The 24,902-nt window shown below is 35.5% G+C and overlaps 1 protein-coding gene across 5 annotated transcripts in view; it reads left to right on the top strand.

Moving 5' to 3' along the window:
- The window catches only part of ROBO2 (roundabout guidance receptor 2), a 581,315-nt gene that overhangs the window by 508,596 nt on the left and 47,817 nt on the right, over positions 1 to 24,902 (top strand). For all 5 annotated transcript variants that reach the window (XM_055313854.1, XM_055313852.1, XM_055313851.1 and 2 more), the window contains exons 18-20: positions 9,532 to 9,714; positions 18,017 to 18,059; positions 19,469 to 19,596. In XM_055313854.1, the coding sequence (XP_055169829.1) occupies positions 9,532 to 9,714; positions 18,017 to 18,059; positions 19,469 to 19,596 (354 nt within the window). The remainder of the gene's footprint in view (positions 1 to 9,531; positions 9,715 to 18,016; positions 18,060 to 19,468; positions 19,597 to 24,902) is intronic.

The raw sequence follows: 24,902 nt of genomic DNA, 5'->3' as shown, positions 1-24,902 counted from the left end.
CTATTATCTTCAATGTAATTAGTGATGCATTTGTGCTTAGAATTACCATCTTGGGGATCCCTGGGTGGCTCAGCGGTTTAGCGCCTGCCTTTGGCCCAGGGCGCAATCCTGGAGTCCTGGGATCGAGTCCCGCATCGGGCTCCCAGCATGGAGCCTGCTTCTCCCTCCTCCTGTGTCTCTGCCTCTCTCTCTCTATCATAAATAAATAAATAAATCTTAAAAAAAAAAGAATTACCATCTTGCTATTTATTTTCTATGTGACTTTGTTCCTATTTTTCTACTTTAATAATTTCTTTTTAAGATGAAATAAGCAATTTTCTGTATTCTATTTTATATTCACTATTGGATTCTTAGGTCTAACTTTCTTTTTAATAATGGTTACTCTAGGATTTGTCTATAAGGATCTTAAAAAATATAATTACATTTTCATTCCTCCTAATATTTTGCTGTTGTTATAGTCTTAATCTTATACATATATAAATACCATTATACAAATGAAAGTATTATTATTTGCTTCCCTTTAAACCATTAATTATCTTTAAGTAAATTAAAACTAAGAAAATATTTTGTTATTCTATTTTTTATGTTACTCATTTTTTATCAGATATTGTTTTATAAATTCAATTTCTTCAGCCTCCCTGAGTTTCTATATCTCTTTAACACAAGAATGTTGTTTAGCGGGGAACCCTGGGTGGTGCAGCGGTTTGGCACCTGCCTTTGGCCCAGGGCGCGATCCTGGAGACCCGGGTCGAGTCCCACGTCGGGCTTCCAGTGCATGGAGCCTGCTTCTCCCTCTGCCTATGTCTCGGCCTCTTTCTCTCTCTCTGTGTGACTATCATAAATAAATAAAAATTAAAAAAAAAAGAATGTTGTTTAGCCACATTTGGGTTCCCCTTTACTGCATCACATTTTAGTATTGTCTACAGATCAAAGTCTGTGAAAATAGTAAGATCTCTCTTTGTTTATTTCCCCTTTCTCACAATCCTGCCCTTTTGTTTTATATATTTTGCCTGCTTTTCTACTTATTTATGGTGGGATTACATGTCCCATACCTGTCATTTCTTAATGGGCAGAAATGGAAGTATCCAGGGAATTGCTATTTTTATATAGTATTCTTTTCGATTCTAGAATTTTCATTTGTTTTCTTTTACATGTTCTATTCCCTGTATGTTTATTCATTAGGACTCTAATAAGTCCATGAGCATATTGTAATAGCTACTTTAGGGTTCTTTTCTCCTAATTTCAACATTTGTGTCATCTCATGGTCTATTTTTATTGATTGCTTTTTCTCTTGACCTTCAGTCATCCATTCCTATTGTTTCTTTATCTTCTTTCGTTTTTTGCCATTGTTATCTTACTTGTTTTTGCATGCTAAGTAGTTTTTTTTACTGTATACTAGACATTGCAGATTCATACTATAAAATTTTGTGATCTTGTAAAGAATTTTTTTTTTTTTTCCTAAAGGAAGTTATGTTACTAGCTGATCTTCTTGATCTCGTGGTGGCATAGATTTTACCTTTGTTAGTATAAGATTGTTTATGTTTTGACCTTTTTCTTAGGGCAAAATCTCAACTTAATCTTTACTTCTAAGTCATGGCCTTCAAGTGGCTTCAGTGAATAATAGCCTAATATGTTTATCTGTTTTCCCAACTTGTTAAAATGCAAGGTTCCAACACAATCTTCTCTGTAATGGACATCAGCTGAAAAATTTGTTCAGCCCTTTCAGCCTTCTGGCTTTTGATTTTCACCAGATTGTTGGAATCTTCATTCTGCACACACAGTTAAGAGTTCAATTTAGGATTGAGGAGTTCATATAAAAATTTGGGAACATCACTTTCCAGTGGCTCTTTCACATGGCTTCCTAATGAAAATGTTCAGTCACTCTGTCATCTCAGAACTGTATTCTCTGACACATACCAATATGATTGAGGATTTCAGTTTTGGTCTTAGCTGCCTAGCACTGTATGGATTGAATTCTTTAAGGGGAAAAGAAAGGCTCATGAGTGCAGATTTCCCCTGGGGCAATTTCCTTCTTTCAAAAGACAAATACTTTCAGTTCTTCCTGCTTTTGCTTTTAGTACCTTTAATATATTTTTAAATAGTCTTTCTAGAGTTTGCATATTTTAAGAATACTTACCCAGGTTTTGATACCATAACATGTGCCAGTCCCATTACTTTCTGTTTCTTTTTTGAAATGATGCACACAGCACACTGCCAATTTCTGGGAAATTATTTCTTATTGCAACATATTTATTGTATATGAAGAGATTTAACATTAGTCATAATGTTGATTTTTTTAATATTCTCCAGGTTTTTGTACTTTTATATATTAAAAGCATTAAAGAGAAGAAGTTCTAGTATTAACTTTCCTTTAAATTGCCTTCCCTTTCTTAATTAGTCATACAGACTGAATTAATTTCTTAACCTGAGGGGAACCTACAATCTTGCCCTTCTGAGATTTTCTGCAATAAATTGGAATAAGAGAGAAATACAGGTATACCCAAAAGGATTTAACACACACACACACACACATACATATATATACATATATATGTGTATATATCTATATCTATCTATCTATATATATATATATACACACATATTATGCTATTTAGAAGTAAACCATTAATTTTGCTCTTAAAAATATTTATGAACCATATTTAAAAGGCATTGTTTTCTCTGAGAACTCCCAAATAAGTAAATAAAGCTTTGTGGGTTTTATTATTATTATTATTGTCTATAACATATATGATATAGAGTACTTCTAATCCAGATGGTCAAGTATCCATATTTTTCATTCCTGTATTTTCTATTAATTTTATTAATAAGTATAATTCTCAAGCAACAGAAAATTTTTTTCCTTTTTTTTGTAGTGACTATATGTATTTTTTCACAATATTTGGAGGATTTATTGCACTTGGAGGCAAGTGAGACATTACAAGAATACCGTTTAACAAAGCCTATGTCATGTCAATTAAGAACTGAACAACTGTATAGTAACTTTAAAAAAAAGCTAATTTTGAGTATTTTAAATCAAATAGAAAGTTTCGCTTAGGTTTCTATTATCTTAAAAAGACTTAAGTGTTTTCAAATGTATAATTAGTACCTTTTATTTTTTTTTTAGTGTATCATACAACAGTTTCCAAATTTTCTATGAAATAAAAAAAATAATCTAGTAAATGACACTTCTGTCTTCTATTCAAGTGTTAGAATGTACAATATTCAAGATGTGATCAAATAGAATTGTACCACTTGGAATAAATACATGCACACAGATGTACATGCACACACACACACACACAAGCACAATTCAATACAGAAAAGGCTATTTATACTCGAGAGATTGATTTATTTTTAATATCTACTGTTGTACTGAAGAAGCCTTTAATTGTTTCTTTAATTACTCCTGCATATCTACCTTAACATCTTGTCTGATAACCTTATCTACACAACTGTTATTCCTTATTTGAAAAGTGATTTAGTGATAGCTAATCTCCTTTTTCTGTTTCAATTTGTACTTTCTCTATTGTCTGTTCAGTAGTAGAAACAGCACCCGAAGTGACTCAAGCTCTACCTCATTTCCTCTTTGCTTTAATTAAATCATGTATTGGCATTTGATGTAATTTATGGCTGATAATTTTAATTTGTCCTATGCCAGACTCTGTACTGTTTCATCTATTCCTTCTCAGTTTGTTTTCATTCCAGAAAGTTCCATTAAGGGAATATTAATTAAAATATTATATAAATAAAATAAAGAGCTATACACAGTTTTAAAAGCAATATTGTTCTATTGTGTGTATTTTCCACTGTAAGATGACTTTTACATCAAAGTGTCCATAGTTCTTCTATATCATTGCACTTTCACAGAATTTTAGGCACATACATTTACATATGTAAGCATCAAAGAGTATGCCATATAACAAATTTATATTGACATACAATTTTCAGTAATCTTACTTAATAATATAGCTATTGTTTCTTTAATCCTTTGGCCATTTGACGCTTACCTTATATAGTTGGTAATAATATGTGGAACAGCTGCAAACTTTCACAGTAATAGGTACAATCGAATCTGATGTGTCTAATTAATTTTTAGTCCAACAAATTAGTTTTGTTCTTCATTACTCTCCAATGGGAGGAAGACATTACATTTCATTATATTTTTTGTCTGCAAGAACAATGGAGCGTTACAGGTCACACACATCCCTTGTCTATGCTCTAATTAGCCCAACTGACAACATTGTTTCAAATATACCAGCAGCATAAGAAATAGTAATACACCTTCAAAAAAATAAATATCACATTGTATCAAATAACATATTTTATGGACCTTTTACACAGATGAATGACAAATTTTATTTTCTTCTTGTTCTATAATGTGTTTGTTTTCTTTTTAGTAATTCTTAGTAGCTAGGAAAATCACCAGATATGTGTATGTCTCAATATTGAAAATATGAGCTCATTTAAAATATATTTTAACTAAGTTTATATATATGTAATAACTAAGGAGAGATAGATTTGGAAAATTAAGCAGGTTTATTCCATAAGTGAATCTGGGCTTTACACCTGAATATTAAAACAAGAAACATTTTGGAAATGGAATATAAGTATGTATAAGAAAAATACTAACTGCTATAACAAAAAAGCCTACACACTGATTGGCTTACCAAAATAAAAGTGTTTTTTTTTTTTTCTTATTCGTAGCCAGTCTAATATGGATTAGCAAAATGGAGAGTGGGGTTTCTATTCCACACAGTTAAAGGGAGCTTCAGTCCCTTCAATCAATAGCTCTACCATCTCTTACAGAGGCCCAAATTCTCCAAGGTCCCTTCTTTCTATTTAATATTAGGAAAGAGAAAGAATGTCAAGTATTGTCACAGTAGTGTATAGATCATGTCTGGAGGTAGCATGCATAATGTGCCTATGAAGTATTAGCCAATAACTCAGTCACTTTACTGTATTTCAACTACAAGTGAATCTGGGATGTGTTGGCTAATTTTCAGACCTAGAATAAAGGAGAAACCGGTAAACAAATCATCCATGGTTTTCAAGACTCTCACATCTAGACAATTTATAACTTCCATCCCTGAAGTTCCCTGAGTGGCTCTGATACTTACTGCTACCTGAACCATAATTTTGAGTTACAAACTCCTGTGTTCTTATCAGCCTCTTTACATACATCATCCTATATGATACTTTCCAAATCTTGAAATAGTACTGTTGCCAACTAACAGAAACACATACTAGAAAAGATTAAGTGCCCTACATAAGATTATTGCTTACTTAAACTGGTTAGCAGTAGAGATAATATCCAAATAGGAAACTTCGAAGACATGTTCTTTGTAATATATTGTAGTGCCATGATAACTAAAACAATGAACATCATACATGTGATATTAATAAATTTGTCAATTATATTTTTATTTCAATTTTTTTAAGTCTGATTAGTAACTAATGGGGCATGATATTGACATTACAGGTCACTTAATTCCCAGTGCATGAATGTCTTAATCTTTTAAATAACACCTAAATCTTTTTCTTTTCAGAGATACTATGATTCCATAAGTTTTAACCTACCTTAAAATATGGATTGAGATTTTCTTAATTATTTCTGAAAGGTCTAAACTGTCAAGCCATGACTATTTCTAGAGTAATACTAGTCCAGATTTACATGTTTATTTTAGTAACGTAGACCTTAGAATTAGTTTTAAAGTTGTCTTTTTAATTCAACTTTCAAGCAGATTTTCAAATTAGTTTAAAGATGATCTACCTTTTTGTGATATTTTAATTATAGATATCAATCTCCATGAAGTACGTAATTGTCCTTATTTTACGTAGTAGTTTTAATACATTCCAAAAAATTAAGTAGTTTTAATACATTCCAAAATTAAATTAAGTTTGATCTGACTAATCTCCTTGTTAGAATATTAAGGACAATATTGTTAGAATATTAAGTTACCTATTTTTAAGTAGTGGACATTTGAACTTAGGTAGTGCTGAAGAGGAAAGACAGTTTGCAGATATTCTGTGAATGTTGTAATTGCTTTTTTTTTCCTTTTACTTTAACAAGACTGGATTACGACATCCCTTACCTCACTGAAGAAAAGTTCCTGTTATTTTGCACTCCTAGCACTTATTTTAGTACTTATATGTAAGGCAATAAATCAAGAAGCAGTTCTGAATCTATTCGTAGTAAACCAAAACATAAGGGAGCAATGTGCTTTTTTTTTTTTTTTTTTTTTTTTTTTTGGATGCCTAAATTGTGTACTTAATTTAATTTTATTTTATTTTATTTTATTTTATTTTATTTTATTTTATTTTTTTTTTTATAAATTAATTTTTATTGGTGTTCAATTTACCAACATACAGAATAACACCCAGTGCTCATCCCGTCAAGTGTACCCCTCAGTGCCCGTCACCCATTCACCCCCACCCCCCACCCTCCTCCCCCTCCACCACCCCTAGTTCATTTCCCAGAGTTAGAAGTCTTTATGTTCTGTCTCCCTTTCTGATATTTCTCACACATTTCTTCTCCCTTCCCTTATATTCCCTTTCGCTATTATTCATATTCCCCAAATGAATGAGAACATACACTGTTTGTCCTTCTCCGGTTACTGTGGCCAAGTTCAAAAAGGGTGTTGCCTGAGTTCTCCTCTGGGATTTTGATGGAATCTTGTCTCACATTTAGATCTTTCATCTATTTTGAGTTTATCTTTGTGTATGGTGCAAGAGAGTGGTCCAGTTTCATTCTTCTGCATGTGGATGTCCAATTTTCCCAGCACCATTTATTGAAGAGACTGTCTTTCTTCCAGTGGATCGTCTTTCCTCCTTTATCGTATATTAGTTGAGCATAAAGTTCAGGGTCCACTTCTGGGTTCTCTGTTCTGTTCCATTGATCTATATGTCTGTTTTTGTGCCAGTACCACACTGTCTTGATGAACACAGCTTTGTAGTACAACCTGAAATCTGGCATTGTGATGCCCCCAGATATGGTTTTCTTTTTTTAAAATTCCCCTGGCTGTTTGGGGTCTTTTCTGATTCCACACAAATCTTAAAATAATTTGTTCTAAGTCTCTGAAGAAAGTCCATGGTATTTTGATAGGGATTGCATTATACGTGTAAATTGCCCTGGGTAACATTGACATTTTCACAATATTAATTCTGCCAATCCATGAGCATGGAATATTTTTCCATCTCTTTGTGTCTTCCTCAATTTCTTTCAGAAGTGTTCTGTAGTTTTTAGGGTATATTTTGAGAACCATTTGAATGGTAAATGGTTCTCCAACCTTTTATTTTCAGGTTGTAGGTGTCCTTCTGTCTAAAATGAGTCTCTTGTAGACAGCAAATAGATGGGTCCTGTTTTTTTATCCAGTCTGAAACTCTGCGCCTTTTGATGGGGTCATTAAGCCCATTCACGTTCAGAGTTACTTGAACTTCTTCTTAAAGGGGAGTTTTAAGAGTCCCCCTTAAAATTTCTTGCAGAGCTGGTTTGGAGGTCACATATTCTTTCAGTTCCTGCCTGTCTTGGAAGCTCTTTATCTCTCCTTCCATTTTGAATGAGAGCCTTGCTGGATAAAGTATTCTTGGTTGCATGTTCTTCTCATTTAGGACCCTGAATATATCCTGCCAGCCCTTTCTGGCCTGCCAGGTCTCTGTGGAGAGGTCTGCTGTTACCCTAATATTCCTCCCCATGAAAGTCAGGGACTTCTTGTCTCTTGCTGCTTTAAGGATCTTCTCTTTATCTTTGGAATTTGCAAGCTTCACTATTAGATGTCGAGGTGTTGAACGGTTTTTATTGATTTTAGGGGGGGATCTCTCTATTTCCTGGATCTGAATGCCTGTTTCCCTTCCCAGATTGGGAAAGTTTTCAGCTAGGATTTGTTCAAATACATATTCTGGCCCTCTGTCCCTTTCGGCGCCCTCGGGAACCCCAATTAAACGTAGGTTTTTCTTCCTCAGACTGTCATTTATTTGCCTTAATCTGTCTTCATGGTCCCTTAATTGATTGTCTCTTTTTTCCTCAGTTTCCCTCTTTGCCATTAACTTGTCTTCTATGTCACTCACTCGTTCTTCCACCTCGTTAACCCTCGTCGTTAGGACTTCTAGTTTGGATTGCATCTCATTCAATTGATTTTTAATTTCTGCCTGATTGGATCTAAATTCTGCAGTCATGAAGTCTCGTGAGGCCTTAATGCTTTTTTCTAGAGCCACCAGTAGCTGTAGAATAGTGCTTCTGAATTGGCTTTCTGACATTGAAGTGTAATCCAGATTTTGTAACTCTGTGGGAGAGAGGGCTGTTTCTGATTCTTTCTTTTGAGGTGAGGTTTTCCTTCTAGTCATTTTGCTCAGTGCAGAGTGGCCAGAAACAAGTTGTATTGGAACACGGGGGAGTATCACTGGTCCGTCCAGCTGGTCTTCTGGGGGAGGGGCCTGCTGTGCTGATTTTCAGGTGTTAGCACTTGGGGGAGCTGCTCTGCCCCTGCCTGCTGCAGGGCTCAGCGGGGGTTGTTTACCCCGTGGGGCCCCAGGAGGAACAGCCGCAGTTGCTATGGCAACTCTGGAAGCCTGGATTCAGCCTCCGCAGGAACTACGGGGCTCGGGGCTCTCGGTTCTCCGTCCGCAGGGCCTGGAGGCTCCGGGGCGGGGCCGCTGATCTGCTCAGCTCGGGGCAGGAGCGTCCTCGCTGTCTGGGCCCTCCCGGCCTCTGCCTGTCCCGGGGGAGGCCGGATCCTGGGCTGTGTCCCGGCGCCCTGTGCTCCGGGGCCTGCGCTGTGGGATTCGCGCTCCCGCCCCGCAGCCCCCTCCGCGGAGCCGCCGCCCGAGCCCCTCCGAGCTGCTCCGGTCGGTCCCGCCGTGCGCGCTGCAGCCCTTAGGGAGCTCGGAGCACTCTCCTGCGCTCGCAGGTGTCTGTTAGTGTCCCAGGGAGCCCGAGGCCATCCCCGCTCTCCTGGGTCCTGCTCCACCTCCCTGCGAGCCCCTTTCCGCCCGCCCGGGAAGGTTGGTGCAGCTCCTGCTCCTCCGGGACGGGGCTCTCCTGTCCTGGGGACACTCGCCCCGGCCTCAGCCCGGCTCCTCGCGGGGCCCCTCCCCCTCGGAGGCCTTTTGTTCCTTTATTTCTTTTTCCCCGTCTTCCTACCTTGATAGAAGCGCGGACTCTTCTCACTGTAGCATTCCAGCTGGTCTCTCTTTACATCTCAGGCCGAATTCGTAGATTTTCAGGATGGTTTGAAGGTTATCTAGGTAATTTGGTGGGGACAGGTGACCTGGGGACCCTGCTCTTCCGCCATCTTGCCCCTCCCTCGTGTCGGGAGCAATGTGCTTAATCACATTTTAAAACTCATAATTCAATTCTTCTTCTGAAACTTATAAAATATACTTATCAATAATTGTGACAGACTCATAGCACAATTTGTATGATGCAGCTGCCTTCCTAGGAATTTTCTAATTTTCTGTGCTTTTGGCACACCCACATATGTATTCCTGTGTTTACTTTCACAATAACGTTTACTAAAACTATTATTTCTTCCACAGGGGGACGTAATGAAGTTGTCATTACTGAAAACAATAACAGCATAACTGAGCAAATCACTGATGTTGTGAAGCAACCAGCCTTTATAGCTGGAATTGGTGGTGCCTGCTGGGTAATTTTGATGGGTTTTAGCATCTGGTTGTATTGGCGAAGAAAGAAGAGAAAGGGACTCAGTAACTATGCTGGTAAGAGACTATTTCTAGCTAAGAAAATCTCCTGTCTTTAAGAATGTGATGAAATGAAGGAGAAGGAATGAAATTGAATAACAAGTGAATGAATGAACGAACAAATGGATGAATGTTTTGGTTTGTTTTAAACACTTGATCTATAAAATGCAATTATAAACATGTTTTAATGCATTTCTTCTCATCATATCACATTATGACCATAAGGCAAGCTTTTTTGCTTGTATCTCCAGTGAAGTGGAACAAGAAAACGCGCAGATAAATGTGTAACCATTTTTTCTCAACTAGTTCTTCAACACACACATACACACACACACACACACGCACACACACAGACTGCATGCTATGAAGCCATTATCTGAGAAGTGGATTCAGGCAAGATCATTACTAACATCCTTAGGAAGAAAGAAAATATTTGAAATATAGCTTTTAGTATTTTAAGTGCAGATTACAATAGGAAATGTCCCAGATGGCAAATAAAAACAAGAGGAAAATCTCATCAGAATTAATAAGGCTGATGAAGCATGAATTAAATGATTTACTAGTCTAGTCTGTTTCAAGGTGACCTATCAACATTTTAGAAGGAAGAAAAAGGAGAAGAAAAAGAAGAACCTAGAGTACTAGCTACTTGCAAAATGTTTTCTTCTTAGAATCTGAGACAATTTCAAGGATATCAAAAATTGTGGCCTTCAAAACATCTCCAAGGCAGGGAGGGAGATAAGAGAGGGGGTGAAATTACAAGTCAGTGATTAAAAGAATGAACTCAGTATTGAAGCTATGTTCAATAAAAACTTTAATTGCAATTCATGTTAAGTGTTTCCTCTAACAACCACCACCACAAAAATACATTGTCTCAATATTTCAGACTTTCTAAAATTTACAAGGGAACAATTTTAGTTTAACGTCATCCTACAAACACTTCAGAATTTTTTGACACATTCTATTCAATCTTCTATTTCTAGTTTTAACCTTAAGTTTAAATGTTTATAAGTGTCTTAATAACTGACTGTAACAGAAGCTTCATACTTTATTAAGTGTAAGCTGCTCTAGCTTGTAGGCTTCTAAGCCACTGATAATGTCTAAATAGTACAAAATAGAAGGGATAGCAGCACCCTCTTGGTTGTCTTGCTTGTTATTTGACAGCATTTAAATATGATCTTTTGATTATGATTGTGGCTCATGTCCATATCTTATTAAAATAAAGGTATTATTTACCATTAGGGTAAATTTCAGGCCTAGACACAGCAGGACAGTGTATGCATTGAAAAGGGGATCCCATGTTTTGTGAGTTCCAGTCATTGTGCCGTTTTCATTGTCTCATTGGTTGCTGACAGCTTCTTCCTTGTGCTTCGTCCCCTGAGTGCTGTATCACCACATCAGGGAGGGACTCTTTCCAGCAAGGGATGCCTAAACAGGAACTAGTGTCAGAGTCTTGAACATTCATGACACTTTAATGTACCTTCTTGTTCTGCACTCCCCAGTCCTCTACCTTCATTCCTTGTAGGCATTTTCATCAAACGATCTGTTTAATCAATAGCCATGTTATCATTCATGTCTGTAACATACGTATGAATCATGAAAATCACAGGGAAATATTGATTTAATTCTTGGGCTAGTTTGTGTTTATCCCTTTGTTTGACTTTAGTGAAAATAATACAAGATTGATTGCTCAAGTTTCAATGCAGAGTTCTAAGATATCCACATTTGAGGTGTTGCATTTTTATCCTCCACAGTCACTCACTCCTATAAATAACATAGCTCTCATAACTAGTAGGTTTGTGCTTTTAGTAAAATTATGTCAGACAGATTTCTTTGTTCCCTTTCTTTTCCTTTTTTTTAATGGTAGTGCTTTGCAAAACCTATGCATTTAATTTGAAAATATCTGTTGGTCTTTGAGCTTGACAAGAATAATGCATTTCCTATTATCATTTCTCATTGTGATTGATATCCATCTGCTTGTAGAGGAACTGCTAACTCAGAAGGTGCTTTGCCCTTCAAATATTTTGGAATAAGGCCAAGAGTGCAGCCTTTCAAAACCTTTATACTTAATTGATAGATGGCTGACTCTTAGAATGGATTCACCTTCAACTAGTAATTTGCCTTCTAGCAACTGTTATTCTCCTATAGGTGAGAAGCAATTGAAAATCCAAACCTTCGGTGCCTAGCATTGCATATCTGCCTTGATGATATTTTTAACACATTTCCCTCCTTATATATCTTATCCTCCACCTGTTAAAATTTTCATGTTCTTGTCCTTCTACAACTTAAAAAATGGGAATTTACAAATAAGAATGATTAGTGATGTATCATAGGTTTAAATTTCTGATATTTCATGCATAAACTAATGATCCATTTAAGAACACAAAGATTTGATATAAGACTATTTTTTCTTTCTGTGAAGTGTGTTATAAAAATTATAGAATATATACTCTATTTGTACCAGTTCTATTTATATTTTTGGTTTTCATTAAAAATTCTCTGGGAATCTTATAAATTTTACAAGTATGAAGAAAATATGATTTTACTCACAAGGTGAAAAGACTAATATTTTCACTGCAATGGTAATTTGGTGTCCAAACTTTATCTTTAATTCGTGAGAGCATTGGTAATTTTTCCCTAAATAAACAAAAAATCTATTTTTATGAAAAGTATTTAGATTTATTTTGTAACATAAGATTCTTCATTTATTTCAAACCCCAATTCTGATATTAGATTATACTTAGACATCTGATGCAATTTACAAATATACATCCATTTCCTACTTCATTCCAAATCTCTTATTAACCAGCAGAGGCAGAACAGGAGAGATTTTAACTAGTGGAAAGATATGTAACTATCTTTCAGGTTAGAGATTCTCTCAGCAGGATGCCTTCCACTCACCCTGTGTAGGCAAAAACCTACTGACTTCTATTATAGCTAGTCTTTGGCTCTCTGTCATGTGGAAAATTATATTTGAATGTTTAGAAGGAAGAAAAAGAAATATGTGCAACTCAGTATTGATATTTTTCTTATATATCAGAGGATTTAACATATTTATCATAGGACACAAGTGGAATGACCCCTTACATTATAAGAATAACTATCTTCTTTCAAGATATCAAGAATCAAATGCAAACTTTTATATTTAAGTGATCTGAGAGGAGAATTTGTCTTGAACACATTTTGCTTTTTTACACAGCAGAGTGGAGTTTTCCCCAGGCAGTGTTACACACTAACTTCTTATTCCATTTTTTCCCATTTATCTTTTATTTAAATTCTTCAGACACAATCACGTGCCACAGCTTTGCACTTGATGCAAAGAAGGGCGGCTGAAAAAAAATAATAAATAATAAATAATAAAAAAAGAAGGGCAGCTGGATCAAAAAGAACCTTATATTTCATACTCTATATGAAATCATTTTATACTTTCCTAGAGCATCGTATAACATTATTTCTCATACTCTCCATTGAGCATCAACAGTCTACTTGTCACCATGTGAGATTCCTGGCTGCTATAATAATTCACCACCTGAGTTGTAGCATAAGGAATTATAAAAAGATTTGGGCAGAAGATACAGAGAATATTTAAATATTATGTGATTTTTGAGTCTAGAGTAAATGTTTGATCACATATATAACAGTGTTTGTGAGTAGATAAATGAACAGCGTAAGTTTCAATAACAGCCATCAGCTCCCACGAGGATTCTATGCAGCTATATTTTAAATATAATATTTATGTTCATGTATATACATCTTATAATAGGAAGGCTACATGAATCTTTGCAAACTTCTGTTTTTCACTTTTCCATTCATGATTTTTAAGTCGTCGACTTTTTAATGAAAGTATATATATTTTCACTTGTAAAGGAGTGAGTGATAGTTTATGAGTATTATCTCTAAGAACAATAGATTCTATGAAACTCCGTAAGTATAAACAATTTAAGGAGTGAGCAGATTATGAAGTGCTAAACACTTCTTGCATAGGCTTTAAAACCATTGGTGAAATATGAATTATTTGACAAAACTATCTAAAGACAGCTAAAAGATTTGATGGAATTTTTATACTCTGATTATCTGGGCTGAGTTAATGCTTATTAAAAGAGGATTAATCTACATTCATATTTGAGAAATAGCTTATCAGGAATGAGAATGAGACTTGGCTGGCAACATTAAAGTTTCTATTCGGAGTAGGAAAATGTGGCCTAGTAGAGATAGGCACTCTGAAAGCTTCCTTCCCTCAAAATGTCAATTTACCACATGGCTGTATTTCCCTTCCCCCTCATGTTCTAGCAGGCATGAGATTAGGATTAATCCTGTCAGATAATAGTAGAGGTACTTTCTGTGTGATATAAACTTGCAAAATCTCTTTACCTTATATCCTTTATAAATATTGCAATACATTCAAAATATTTAATGCAATTCTAAAACACTTAAGATTGTGGTATTTGTAGAACTGTTTGGACACCTTAGCACTATCCAAATTAGTTTTAGATGAAAACCTCTATATGTTATTCCCTGAAAGTTCTTAACTTTAGATTCTAGCAGGGACTCCTTCATGGTAAAGATTCACACTTCTTTCAAAGTTATCTCTGGTAATCATGCAGTTTTTACACTGTGATTATCAAAATGGTCACTAGAGCAAAATTGTCCAACGACCTCTCCTTCCATCCCTCTTGCTTATAAATTCAAGGAAGTTCAACGTCTCTTTGAAATGAAAGCTGCCTCAAACAGCTTTAAATTTACTGTGGAATTTGTTTATTTTTTTCTCTTCATGAAATGAAAAACTGAAAGAAAGAGAAAGGAAGGGAGGAAGGGAAAATGCTAATCAAAACACCATATATGACTTCTATTATATGCATTCTAATTGCTTGTCCTTATTTTTAGTCTACTTTTCATCTCGTGGTCTAATATGACTCAGTTACTTTTGGTCTACCTTTCAAAACGGAACAAATCTAAAAGTTCGGAGTATGAGGTAAAAGGGAAATTTGAATATTTATGTGCCTTATTTCCCTTGTTTTACAAAAACAATGAATCAACCTTCTTATGATAAGGATTGTTTTGTGCTTGGTTGGTTTTGATTTTGGGTTTTCTTTTGTCATGGAAGCATTCAAAATGGAGAATTTTCATATATATCAAATTCTGTCTATGGATCATTTTAAGTTGGTCATGTATTTATATGATGTACTGTTCATTTTTGCCTTTGATTTGTTGGTATGTAGAGGTGAAAAGATAAATGTCTTGGGGATCCCTGGGTGGCGCAGCAGTTTGGCGCCTGCCTTTGGCCCAGGGCGCGATCCTGGAGACCTGGGATCGAATCCCACGTCGGGCTCCCGGTGCATGGAGCCTGCTTCTCCCTCTGCCTATGTCTCTGCCTCTCTCTCTCTCTGTGACTATCATAAAAAAAAATTTAAAAAGAAAAAAAAAGATAAATGTCTTTATGGAATATTTGGCCAAAAGCAGTCCAGAAAGATTTGAAAAAAAATATTTTATTTCTTTTTAAAGATTTTATTTATTTATTCATGAGAGACACAGAGAGAGAGAGAGAGGGGCAGAGACACAGGCAGAGGCAGAAGCAGGCTCCATGCAGGGAGCCCAATATGGGACTTGATCCCAGGACTTCAGGATCCTACCCTGGGCCAAAGGCAGGTGCTAAACTGCTGAGCCACCCAGGGATTCCCTCCGCCCCCCCCCAAAAAAAAAGATTTTAATGATGATTAGGGCACAAATCCTTGTCAACACTTATTATTTATTGTGTCTTGCATAGCAACCATCCTAATGGGTGTGAGGTAGTAGCATCCTTTGTAATTTTGATTTTTAGTTCCGTAATGGTTAGTGATGTGGAGCATCCTTTCAAGTGCTTAATGATCATTTGGATGCCATCTTTTTTATAAGATTTTGAGTGTTGCCTTGTAAGTTTAAATTTTACATTTTTAAAAAAATATTCCTTTAATTATTTTAGAGAGAGAGAGACCGCAAGTGGGAGGGGCAGAGAGAGAGCGAGAGAGTCTAAAGCAGATTCCACACTGAATGTGGAGCCTGATGCAGGGCTTGATTTACTGCTCTAGCAACAGTGGAAAGTTCAGGTGAGGGCAAAAGAGCATCTAAATTAGGAGAAATACTTACTACTTTCCACATATCTTCTAAATAGTACATTTGAGGTGTAGCCCATCAGTGCCTGCTTATTTGCATATTCACAATGATATTCACATCATCTGAACACACCTTTTGTAGCGTAAAACAATAACTTGAGAAGTCCATTAAAAAGCCACATTACTAGAAAGTCATATCAGATGAAAAGCTAATTAGCTGTACTGTTTTCATATTTTGTGTGCATTTTTCCCCCTAATCAGGACTTTATTTAATAGCTCCAGTGCTTAATTTTTTCATTAATTGTTTCAGATTAATTCTTCTTCTTCTGTTGTTGTTGTTAAAAGCAGTTATTAAGGGAACCCGATGTGGCATGGACCACTGCTGATTCTCAATTCCTGTCACTTAGGCAAGCTTGTCAGGAAGCAAAGTAGCGACCAGTATTTTTTCATCTTCTCTGAGGAGCTGTCCATAGCCAATCCTGGGAAGATACAAAGTATGTGTCAGGATTATTTTATAATGAATTTGAGATGTTACCTGAAACATTGATAAGGCAGTTATACTTCAGGTGCCAGCCAGATGTTCCCCAAAGCACCACCTCATAAAGTCTTGATAGACCCTGGGAATCATGATCGTATCACCTAATTATGATGTCGTAAAAGATATGTCATTAAATGACCTTAGAGGAGGGACCAGGAGACTTCATCTGGAAATTCACAAAATTTATAGAGCAATCGATTTCATACCAAAAATTTGAGGAATAGATGAATTATGGAGATATTATTCAAATTTAAGAAGTACTTACTGTATGTATAATTTAAGTAACAATATATCCTCTAGTTATTTAAAATATGAATCAAGTCATAAAGCTTTGTTTAGTTTTTTATGTTTCAAATTTTTATTTAAATTCCAATCAGGTAACCCACAGTGTAATATTAGTTTCAGGTATACAATATAATGATTCAACACTTCCATACGACACCTGGGGCTCATCACAGCAAGTGTGCTCCTTAATCCCCATCACCTATGTTACATACCACCTGACCCACCTCCCCTCTGGTAACCAGCAGTTTTTTTCTTCATCCCCAGGAATTGATTTCTCTGATCTATACTCATTTTAGTCAGAATTGCAATTGTGCAGTCCATAAACTTCTAAACACCAAAATTTTTCCCATGATCTTCTAGTTAGTTCATTGAGTGGCAAAATCTGATCCATTCTACTATAGAATTTATCCCACTAATCATGAATATGTATATTTTATTGCAAACATATTAAATAACTTTGAATAGATCCTCTGACTTAGATCCTCTTTGTAGTATGCATTGTATTATCTTTCTGGGATCTGAAACATTTTGAATTCCAAATATATTTGGCTACAAAGATTTTGGATAGGAAATGATGGATACACACTGACATTTATGTTCTTTGGACAATCCTTGAAACCCACTTTTATGTTGATAGTTTGTGGAATGGAGTGTCTAGAAAGAGGTCTTCTCCAGGTGTAGATCTACAGGATACTTGTCAGTGTGACTATTAAGTTTCATAAAGGACTGAAGTTTTTGCAGTTATTACATACAATTTGAATATATTCAGTATCAAGTACTTGAACATTCCATTTTTTTGTGAAGGTTGAATGATAAAACAAAGCACTCAATACATTATTCTCTATTAATTATAGTTTATGTCTATTCTAATTGTAGTTGTTCAACTCATAGTGATTAACAGTGTCCCTAAAAGGATCTGTGATGATGAAGAATATGTTGTCAATCAGTACCTGTTTCTCTTTTTCACTGGCAGGATGTTATTACCTGTTTCAACTATTCTGTTTTAATTTCTACTATGCTCATTTTAATTTATGTTGTGCCTTCTAATTAGGACACCCACATATTAAGATTAAAGTTATGATTTGATAATCCCCCATTAATGCTGTTGATCTTCCAATGTCACTTTACATGCTAATTGTAACAGTTTTGACATCCAAACACAAATGCCCTTTTGACTTAACTATACATTTGGCTTTAAGTATTTTTAAATGTCTTATTAAAGTTGGAGCAAATGATGGCTTTGCTCTGGGCTATACCATGGCTTCTTATTCTCTGTACAATTATGTTAATTATATTTTGTTAAAATTCCCAGAGGCCTCAGCTCTAAACTAAGGACCAATATATAGTTGGTATTAATTGTAATTAATATTGACTACCTGTGTGTGTGTGTGTCTTTCTTTTTCTTTAACAGTTACATTTCAAAGAGGAGATGGAGGACTAATGAGCAATGGGAGGTATGCTAAGGAGATTCTTTTTTATTATTATTTTTAATCAGGACTGGGGAAACTATAGTAAGAAGCTATTATTGTAATAAATGATCACTTATAAGTCTGAGAATTCTAGGAGGAATTAAATGGCTTACCACAAGGTTTAATGATCTATCTGTTGTGCACTTTAGAGGAATCAAGTCCAGATGTTTCATATCTCCCAGATGCCCCTGAAGAAATTAGTAGTAAATATCACAAGGAATGTGTTCATTTGTTAGCAGGATGTTTATTGCATTAATTAGACATTAGCAAATGAAGTTGCTGTTGTTTAAGACTCCTTATTGGCTCTCACTAAATTGCTGTGAGTGAACAATTACACATAATCGATCACAAAGTAAATGATTCATGGATGATGAATAGGCTGTAGATTGATAGGACTGGATTCCACAACTTTGGATACTCAATTGAAATTGATAAAAGCTGATAACAAACCCATATATCCTCATCTATTTTTCCCTTTGCCAATATGGAGATTGTAATTAGGCTCTGGTAATAACTTCCAATCTCCCATTTAATCAATATTTTAGCAAAAAGATTAGGTCTAATGAGAGCTAGTGCATGTAGCAAGTAAGCAGTTGGATCTTCTTATTGCAGTTTCCATAGAAACACATGTTTCTCTTAGGGATTGCACAGAAACGGTCTATCAAAAATAAAGTACAATGATTATAGATGTTGCTATTTCCTTTTAAATATGCTAATAATCTGGAGAGGATACAGATTTTCATCTTTTATATCAAAAATGGAAATTCTTTATTAAATATGATGTGAGGGAAGTTTTTCTCACAGACTATACTCACAAGCTAAATCAGATAACAGTGAATCTTTAATTACCCTAAAAAATTTTAATATACCCCTAATATCTTGCAATTCAGAGAATTTGGAAATGTGCTACTGATGGAACAATATAAATACTGTTCATTAATTTCCCTCAAGTTTGTTGCCTCTAAATTAAGCATGAGGGCTCATAACAGGGGTTACAGCTTACAGGGGACAGATAAATGTGGGGGCTGTAGGAATCAAGGAAGCAATAGCCCAAAGTCCTGGAAATGGTTGATACTGAGCAGTCACTCTGAGCAATTGTTTCTTGAGGTGCCAGTTTATCATCAAACTTTGTTTTGGGATCCTACTATGTTACAAATTCCACCAGTTTAACGGCAGACAACTGAATTCATTTGGATGCTTCTGCTTCCACTGACAGGCTATATATATAGTTTTAATGAACCGTTGAAGTTTCTTAATTCTTGAGAACCTACACATTTTAATTTGAAGTGAATTAAAATCTTCTTAAATTCCTTAATATATTTTAGTGCAGGAGACAGGTGTCCAAATTTCTCATGGAGCTCCATGGGTTGATTTCCTTCCAATTTCTGTTTTAGCCGTCCTGGTCTTCTAAATGCTGGTGATCCCAGTTACCCATGGCTTGCTGATTCATGGCCAGCCACGAGCTTACCAGTAAACAATAGCAATAGTGGCCCAAATGAGATTGGAAATTTTGGACGTGGAGGTAAGTTGTGCTATTCAAAACTTTGTTGTTCGTGAATATTCATAATACATTTTGGTTTGGGGACTATTAGCACAAGATTAGTAGAATCAGAAACTATGCTGCTAAGTAGAGCTTATGATTTGGGACTAGTCATTTCTGTTTTCTATGTGTCATTCAACACATATTTATTAAGTATACCCTGCATACCTGGCACTACGGCAGATAGTAAAAATAAAATATCAATATAAAGAGAGATGGTACTTATCCTCATAGGATGTATGTTATAGAGAGTAGACACTTAAATAAAGATGAAAACATGTTGAGAGAGAACTTAAGGGTAGTTCTACCATTGATAACTTTGTACCCCAAATGAAAGACAAAAAGGTGCTAAGTGGCTAATATACTAAGGTCTCCAAAATCTGGAGCTAGGGTCCTGTCTGTAGAAACAGAATTTGACCTTCTATAAGTAATTAATGCATTTATTATACTATATTATATTTGACCTATTATAAATAATTACAATCTCCTCACTGCCACCTTTCATCCAATCAATAGGAGAAAGATGGGGCTAGAGAAGTCTGTTGTCCCAGTTTTTAGTTTGGCAGAAATATGAGTTTTCCATTGGCAGACAGTTGTGCAGACAGTAAATGGACTGGAGCTGCCTTGCCAGTACCCAACATGAAAAGGCTACCCACAAAGAATACGAAAGTTCTATGAATGGAGTGTTACTTAGGTTGATATCTGAAGAAGAGGTAAGATTAAGCAGAGTTGTGGGGAAAAGTGTGTGGAGAAGAAATGACCGTATTTTAAGATCTAGAAAGAAGAGAGACATGACCTATTTGAGAAATGAATGAATTTTCTAATGAGTATGATGTACAACGGGAGCAGAGGTGGTAAAAAAAAATATATATATATACATATATACATATATATATACATGTATATATGTGTGTGTGTGTGTGTGTATAGTATATATATATATATATATATATATATATATACAGAGAGAGAGAGAGAGAGAGAGACAGATAATAGAGGGCCTTCTAAGCTACACAAAGACTTTAAACTTTATCCGAAGGGTAGTCAGAAGACATCAATGGGTTTGTAATAGGAGAACACTGGGATCTAAGCCGAGTGTGAAATCATCCAAGCTACTGCTGGGTGGAGAATGGAGTTTGAGTAGAAAATGGGATGATTAATTAGGAGAGTAGTGCTGTAATGCAAGAAAGAGTGGATGAATCTGCTGGAGACTTTCTACACCTCTGGATGGAATTAATGGAGGAGACCCAGGGCTAGGCTAAACTATGATAAGCACCTCAGGGATGGATTTCACAGGCATGGGTGTATAAATATACTGACTTAGAAGAGTAATCATGGATACTGACATTTTATCTTTATGAATGGAATACCAATGAATGTTTGAATGTAATTAAAATAGTATTTCAAATAATAAAGCTACTAATTATTGCATAAGTCTGCATTCTGTCAATACCAACTTGAAGAAGGGGAGCTCTCTTCCATTCTCCAAATAAAATACAGAAAATAACCATCCCCTTGTCATAGTTATGTAGTGAGGATTAAATGGATAATTTAGCACAGGTTTAGCACAAAGCTTGACATACAAGAGAGGCCAATAGGCATCAGTATAGTAAGTAAGAAAATAAAAAATACCTGTATGATTCCTCAACTTTTTGCTTGCCCTCTGTAATCACCCCATTTAGGATTCTTATTACCCCAGAACCTCTGAAGGTGGCTGCCTCCCCTAGTGACCAAACTCTGAGCCCTTAGTTTACTGGCTATCACTTTCCCATGGTAGGTTCTATCCCTGAGCATCTTCTCACCAGGAGAGCAGAACATTCCTCCCTCCCTCACACAGAATGATTTTGTCAAAAGAAATTCTGTTTGAAGGATTTGACCCATCAAGGATTAGATATCTATTTTACTTGCTATATTTGTATTTGATTAATGCACCATTCTCTTCACATCAAGAAATGAATGCCTAAAGATAAAGAAAATGTTTGGTTTTGGTTTTGGCTTTTCAGCTTTTAGCAGGCTACACTAACATCTGAAAAGTCTGTCTAATTTAGCCAAAGGGTACATTTGTAAATTTTCAAGGTTTTTCTTCCATATCCACTTCATTTTCATGACATGAAATATTTTGCAGGCAAACATCAAGGCCAAAACAAAGTTTTTGCAAGGTTTACTGTATTTCTTTGCAGTGTAATAGGCACTGTTAGCTTTTACTATGCACCAGAAATAGGTAGGGTTTTTTTTGTACATTTTATTGGCATAATAAATGTGTGACATAAGTAATAGATAATCATGTTTACTTTTTAAAGGCCAGGAAACTAAGGTTTATCAAGATGAATAACTTGAGATCTAAGTATAGAAGTCAGGCCTAACACATTTTAAAGCCTCGGTTATTTTATCTACACTGTTCTGCAATCCTCAAGGCTGGATTCACGTGTACGATTATGTAACTATGTTCCCTTAAGAGAATTATTGTGGATACTGACATTTCCCTTTCAAGAATGGAATACTAATACATGTTTAAATGTAATGAAAATAGTATTTTTAGTAATAAAGTTACTAATTATTGCAGAAGTCTGCATTTCATCAATACAAAATATGAAAGATTTATTTAATAATTCAGCGAGCACTTATCCTCTGCAAAACACCAGGTGAGGAATTGTGGAATGGATCCAAGCATAAATCCCATATGTTCCTGTTCTTAAGTATCTTATGATACAGTACAGGAGACAGTCATTCGTTCAAGTATATCAGTCCAAAAGAAATAAATGCATGGATCATTCAGGTGCTGAAAACTGCAAAATGAATCATGAGTAATTCCACCTGGAGGGAAGGGTTTCTGTAATCCAGAGGCTTCAAAATCAAATGTTAACAAGTGCCAGTCAGCCCAAAGCACTAAGGAAAGGTAGGTGTGGACCATAAAAGTGGAAACTGGAAGGTCCTGCCTAAAGATGGCAACACCTATTTAGGTCCAGGCTGTCAGAGAAAGGCCAGCCCAGAGTTCCAAACTATCTGATATTATAGGATGATCTCCCACATCCAAATATTCATGCATAATCTCCCAATATTTCAGTGGTTGGATATAATTCAATTTATTTTTTGAAAATGTAGGAGCAATCAAATAATAGCTGAAGGAAATATGCAGCCCCCAAATCAATATAGATGCACTCAGACTTGAAGGCTGGCTAATTGCAACCAGCAGAGAGAACGTGATTCTATTTCTAGAACTGTTGCTTTACTTGTTGCAGGATTACATCTAGAGGAGTAGGTCCTCAGACAACTTTTTTTTTCCATTTTTAAACACTTGAATGTGCAATCACTTCAGAATCTTGCAGTTAAGTAGTTCCCCATCCAAATAAAAAGTTTTAGAGGACTTCAGGTTCAAGCTGTTGGGAAGTTGGGGCTCATGCTGGAGAAACATGTCTATCCAGTTAATATTATCAATGAAAGATGGTGGAGGTGACAGAAACAAAACTGAAATTTCCCCTGAGTGGAGGATCGGTTTTCATAATTTTGATCTATTACTAAGTACTAAAAGTTTTTGAGAATGAAAATGATAATTGACATTTGAGAATAAAGTATGCTTTTCCATTATCCAATTTTCTAATTAGTTTATAGGTAAAGGCATAAAGGGCAAAAAGTGTAATTCTGGGATTCTGAAATCAAAAAACAATCTTACTTACTATACAACTTTGTGAAATATATTTGACTATTAACAATTTCACTGATATGCCTTTAAAATATTTACTTCAATAAAGTATGTATCCACATATAAAGTAAATTGGAATTCCAGACTTCAGGAGGATCTAAATTATACAGGATGCAAAATGGATTGTAAGTGTCTTGTCGCTATTGCTAAAAAAGACATTTTTATCTCTTGTAAAATGCAAAAGCAAAATTAATATTTTTAATTAATTTGTTTTTGGTTTTGTTTTGTGGGTATCATCAAACCTAAAAGATTGGGGATATTTTGACTAAGTTTCTGCTTCCACGTTTTTCTTGTGATAAATTGTTTAGGTAACACAATAATTTAATTAATTATTTAATATTTACAGTAATATAACTAGTTGGAAATTTCCTATAATGAAGAAATCACTGATGATCTCAAGTCCTATGAAGTGTGGCTCTCAGAACATAGATTATTATGGAACATATACTATAATTAGATTCACTTTTATCTACGTGATTAAAAATATGTCATTTAGTGTTGTTGTTTTTTAAAGATTTTACTGATTTATTTCAAAGAGAGAGTGAATTGTGAGTGGGGTTGGGAAGCAGGGAGAGAGGGAAAGAGAATCTCAGGCAGACTCCCTGCTTGAGAGCCTGACATGGGGCTCAACACGGGGCTTGAACTCACTACCCTGAGAGCATGACCTGAGCTGAAATCAAGAGTCAGATGCTTAACCAACTGGCCCCCCAGTATTGTTGGTTTTTTTTTTTTTTGTTTAAATTCTAGTATCTTTTCTAAAAAAGGAAAAATAAGAGCACGGGAGAGAGGTGGCAGTTCTGAATTAAAAAGCATCATGTAAAGTTAATTCAGCACACCAAAAGATAAATGGGCTGATTGATATTCAGTGTTGTTACTAAAGTTTAATTTTACTCTTGCTGTATTATAACTTGAAACTGTAATTCTCCACTTCTGAGAGTTAGTAGCATAAATTAAACTCACTGATCACTCAGATTGCTTTTTCTATAGTTAAATCCTGCTGTATTGTGCAAATGACTTATTCATGAAAGTTTCCTTTTGTTATCTAAGAAAAAAAAAAATCCCTACCATCCGTTCCACTCCATACTGGAACTGTGAAATCAAATCAGAAATACAGTGAGCTGGAACTTCAGAAAAATGTATCTCCTAGCCTGCTTATATAGTATAATTTCGGGAAAATGTTGCATCTGTTCAGCAGTTAGATTCCATATCTTTTGGGGCAAAGTGGAAAAAGATGTTTTCAATCCATAATTTGTAGATTCACTCTTAACCGTTTCTTGCGTAAGGAGCCAACAGTTTTCGTTGGTTCTAAAAGCTGTGCGAACGACTGAAAGCATTTTTCAGTAGTGAAATATCCCAAACATCTCATTCATGGATGAAGAAGATGGGGGAAGGGATGTGCTAAGCAGTGAGACGTGAAGGACGAGCCGTAGGCCTGCCTGTCACCGAAGCTGAGAGCTTGGCGATGGTTGTACATCATCTACCCTTCATTGACTCATAAAGCCCATCTCAGCTGAAATGCAAACGTGCGGCATGACACGTTTATTTTTCATCTTCCATCCTGATAGTTTTGGGCTGCCTGTGCATCATT

The sequence above is a fragment of the Nyctereutes procyonoides genome, unplaced genomic scaffold (genome assembly GCF_905146905.1).
Source record: "Nyctereutes procyonoides isolate TBG_1078 unplaced genomic scaffold, NYPRO_anot_genome, whole genome shotgun sequence".
NCBI classification, from domain to species: Eukaryota; Metazoa; Chordata; class Mammalia; order Carnivora; family Canidae; genus Nyctereutes; species Nyctereutes procyonoides.
Note: the sequence above shows the minus strand (reverse complement) of the source record. Positions and strands in the feature narration are given on the sequence as shown.